This window comes from Lottia gigantea, assembly GCF_000327385.1.
Source record: "Lottia gigantea unplaced genomic scaffold LOTGIsca_2585, whole genome shotgun sequence".
NCBI lineage: Eukaryota > Metazoa > Mollusca > Gastropoda > Lottiidae > Lottia > Lottia gigantea.
Window position 1 is genome coordinate 1 of NW_008708789.1, and position 4,329 is coordinate 4,329.

Genomic DNA, 4,329 nt, shown 5'->3' on the forward strand with positions numbered 1-4,329 from the left:
GGGTCAGATGAGAAAGATAAAAGCTAAAGGCCTTTGACTTAATTAGAGATCTCACAGAGTTAGAAATGTGCTGTCTGCAGAGGGTACGGAAACAAAAATCTTAAACTTTCATTTTATTTACTACTTATAGAGAGTGAATATAGAAAAGCTGTAGATAATATAGAAGATCTAGAGAAGAAATCTAGTCTGTTAGAGATTTACTCACAACAATGTCAAGAAACTGTCTTAAATTACGACCATTTTACAGAAAAATTACATGCTAAAACTAAAGCTATTACACAAAAGACACAGTAAGTATATACTTCTAAAACTAGAGCTATTACACAAATACACAGTAAGTATATACTTCTAAAACTAGAGCTATTACACAAATACACAGTTAATATATACTTCTAAAACTAGAGCTATTACACAAATACACAGTTAGTATATACTTCTAAAACTAGAGCTATTACACAAATACACAGTAAGTATATACTTCTAAAACTAGAGCTATTACACAAATACACAGTAAGTATATACTTCTAAAACTAGAGCTATTACACAAATACACAGTAAGTATATACTTCTAAAACTAGAGCTATTACACAAATACACAGTAAGTATATACTTCTAAAACTAGAGCTATTACACAAATACACAGTAAGTATATACTTCTAAAACTAGAGCTATTACACAAATACACAGTTAGTATATACTTCTAAAACTAGAGCTATTACACAAATACACAGTAAGTATATACTTCTAAAACTAGAGCTATTACACAAATACACAGTAAGTAGATACTTCTAAAACTAGAGCTATTACACAAATACACAGTAAGTATATACTTCTAAAACTAGAGCTATTACACAAATACACAGTGAGTATATAATTCTAAAGCTAGAGCTATTACACAAAAAACACAGTATGTATATACTTCTAAAACTAGAGCTATTACACAAATACACAGTAAGTATATACTTCTAAAACTAGAGCTATTACACAAATACACAGTAAATATATACTTCTAAAGCTAGAGCTATTACACAAATACACAGTAAGTATATACTTCTAAAACTAGAGCTATTACACAAATACACAGTAAGTATATACTTCTAAAACTAGAGCTATTACACAAATACACGGTGAGTAGATGCCTCTAAAGCTAGAGCTATTACACAAATACACAGTGAGTAGATGCCTCTAAAACTAGAGCTATTACACAAATACACAGTGAGTAGATGCCTCTAAAGCTAGAGCTATTACACAAGAAACACAGTAAGTAGATACTTCTAAAACTAGAGCTATTACACAAATACACGGTGAGTAGATGCCTCTAAAGCTAGAGCTATTACACAAATACACAGTGAGTAGATGCCTCTAAAACTAGAGCTATTGCACAAATACACAGTGAGTAGATGCCTCTAAAACTAGAGCTATTACACAAATACACAGTGAGTAGATGCCTCTAAAACTAGAGCTATTGCACAAATACACAGTGAGTAGATGCCTCTAAAGCTAGAGCTATTGCACAAATACACAGTGAGTAGATGCCTCTAAAACTAGAGCTATTACACAAATACACAGTGAGTAGATGCCTCTAAAGCTAGAGCTATTACACAAGAAACACAGAACGTAGATACTTCTAAAACTAGAGCTATTACACAAATACACAGTAAATATATACTTCTAAAACTAGAGCTATTACACAAATACACAGTAAATATATACTTCTAAAGCTAGAGCTATTACACAAATACACAGTAAATATATACTTCTAAAACTAGAGCTATTACACAAATACACAGTAAATATATACTTCTAAAACTAGAGCTATTACACAAATACACAGTGAGTAGATGCCTCTAAAGCTAGAGCTATTACACAAGAAACACAGAACGTAGATACTTCTAAAACTAGAGTTATTACACAAAATCATAGTAGATAAGATACTTTCAACTGGAGTTGACTTCAACTGGATTTGTATATTCATAATCCATTTGTTGGCTTTCGTATTGTAATCTAATTATGCAGATGGAGATGATGTTTTGATTTATTTTTTGTGGGTGACTTCTTTTACCAAATATGATTCTTTGTTTTTAACACAATTAAAATAAGAATTTCATCAGATCATGAATGAAAATGGAATAATTCGCTAGATATGTATTTTGATCAGATAGTTAATATTGTGATATTAATTGCAGAGTTGATGTAAGTGGTGAACCATTATTTATAACTAAATCGAGTGACCAACCAGATAAACGTCTAGAAACAGTTTGTGGGGTTAGTTCCTTTAATATTATTGTTCCTTTTATTCTTAATCTTTTTTTAAATCATCATAATAATTGCTAATGAATCTTGAAGTTGCGATTCGATACACTATACGATACTCATCCAACGATATACGATTATTTTGATATCATGATTCATTATGTGAGAAGGAAAGAGAAAAAATATAAATTTGTATAATTACTTACAATTTTGGTCAGTATTAAGCACTTGAGAAGATTTAGAAGTAAGGAATTGTGCAAAAAATCTCAATTTTTAAAGTCAGAAGTGAATTTTTGCAAATTTTAATGTGAAAATCATACTTGGAAAATGAAAACATGACACAATTTCTTATACACACAAGGATTCTGTGTCATATGTTATTATAGGGGGCTAAGAAATAATCGTGCCAATACGTCACTATATTTTTATCCAACGCAATGCATCAATAAGAAGGAAAGAATCGCGGTTCAACGATTCATCGGTGACTCGTTGCAGCCCTACTAAAGTTAATTTAGGAATAATGATAATAATGGAGGCACTGACGTGAATAAAATGTTTGTCATTCAGATGGTGAAATAAATTCTGTTCAGAGTTATCTCTCTTGATTAGCACAGTGCCAAACAGAAGAGTAGAACATAAACTCTATTCTATTTTGATTTCAGAAAAATGTCAGAGACAGTTGTGAAAAGTTTGAGGAGTTTTTACATGATACATTTAAAGGAAATTTTTCTTCAGACAAGGCAGTCTTGTAAGTATATTGTTGAACAAAGGGAGTATTAAATAATAGAAAAAAATGAAATAGGACTACCGATTTGTACAAGCCTATATGATAGTAATTTGACAGAATTTGATTTTGTTAACATTAGTACAATATTTTAGTATTCTATACATTATTTGGTATATAATGACCCATATTACGTTCATTAAGACAGACATCTATATTATTTCAACTAATATTGTGATTTGAAATTTTACTTTAAATTGAATTTGTCCTGTCTAGGACAATCTAAAGTATATCAATTTCCATGTCTTTTGTCAACATTATATCAAATAGATTTCCAAATTGAGACCTAGTATGACAATCTCATCCATTTTAGCAAATTACATGCCTTGAAAAATTTGACGCATTTCATTATGTAATCCAATAATATGAACCCTGAGCTTAGTACCTGAAATTAAAAAATGTTCTTATTGCAGTCAGAGCAGGAAAGATCACCTATGGAGTGAAGTAGAGAAGGTATTATCAGAGTTTCTAACTATACAGATAGTTAATGGGTTGATAGTCAATACACAAGATTCATCACTAAATGTACGTGATAAAACAAATAAGATTAATATTAGAAAAGATGCTGAGAACCTGAGGTATAAGTCATTTTTTATTGTGGGACTTTGCTACCGCAAAGTCCCAGTTTGTTATCGAAATGTCCATTCTTTTTTTTTTCTTTTTTTTTTTTTTTTTTTTTTTTTTTTTTTTTTTTTTTCGTTTCGTCCACACCTTCTCGAGCTTAGACTGCAGTAGTTGTAGTAACGTTTCGAATTTCATAGACCTTCTATATAGGTGACGATGTGCATAAATATAAATTGGAACATTTTTGCAAAACCGGAAGTGCCACAGTTCAACATGTGCAAAAAGTCGAAAATCGGCTCTAGAAGGCGCATTTTTGCATCGATTTTCTTCGGGTTTTCATTTTTACAATCTACCTGTAATTTCTGACCTGATAGCACTTGAAAAATTACGAAATTCGAAAATTCGTCGCTCACTTTTTTCGATCAAATTTTTCGATTTTTTTGCAACTTTTTTGCTTTTGCATCGATTGATCTGAAATTTTAAATGCAAAGAGACTTCACTAATGTTAATAATATGATACAGTCAAATTTTGTACGTCATTTCCGATCTTAAACAGGAAAGCGACTGAAGTTCAAATCTACTTCCGGTTGAATAACTTCCGGTGTAATTTATGTAGGCCAACAAAATTTGGCTGATCTTTGGCAAATAAAATTTTATGGCCGATTTTAAAATAAAATCCAGACCGGAAGCGATACTTTGGCCGCCATATTGAAAAAACACACTTTTGT

The 4,329-nt window shown here is 30.8% G+C and overlaps 1 protein-coding gene across 1 annotated transcript; it reads right to left on the minus strand.

The window, feature by feature from the left end:
* Window positions 1-230: 230 nt before the first annotated feature.
* LOTGIDRAFT_147461 (hypothetical protein) lies at window positions 231-1,667 on the minus strand (the record flags this gene model as incomplete). The annotated part of the gene is made up of 3 exons (XM_009055882.1): window positions 231-345; window positions 985-1,094; window positions 1,602-1,667. Coding segments are annotated over 3 exons (291 nt in total), but the record flags the coding sequence as incomplete, so codon positions are not given.
* Window positions 1,668-4,329: the final 2,662 nt, after the last annotated feature.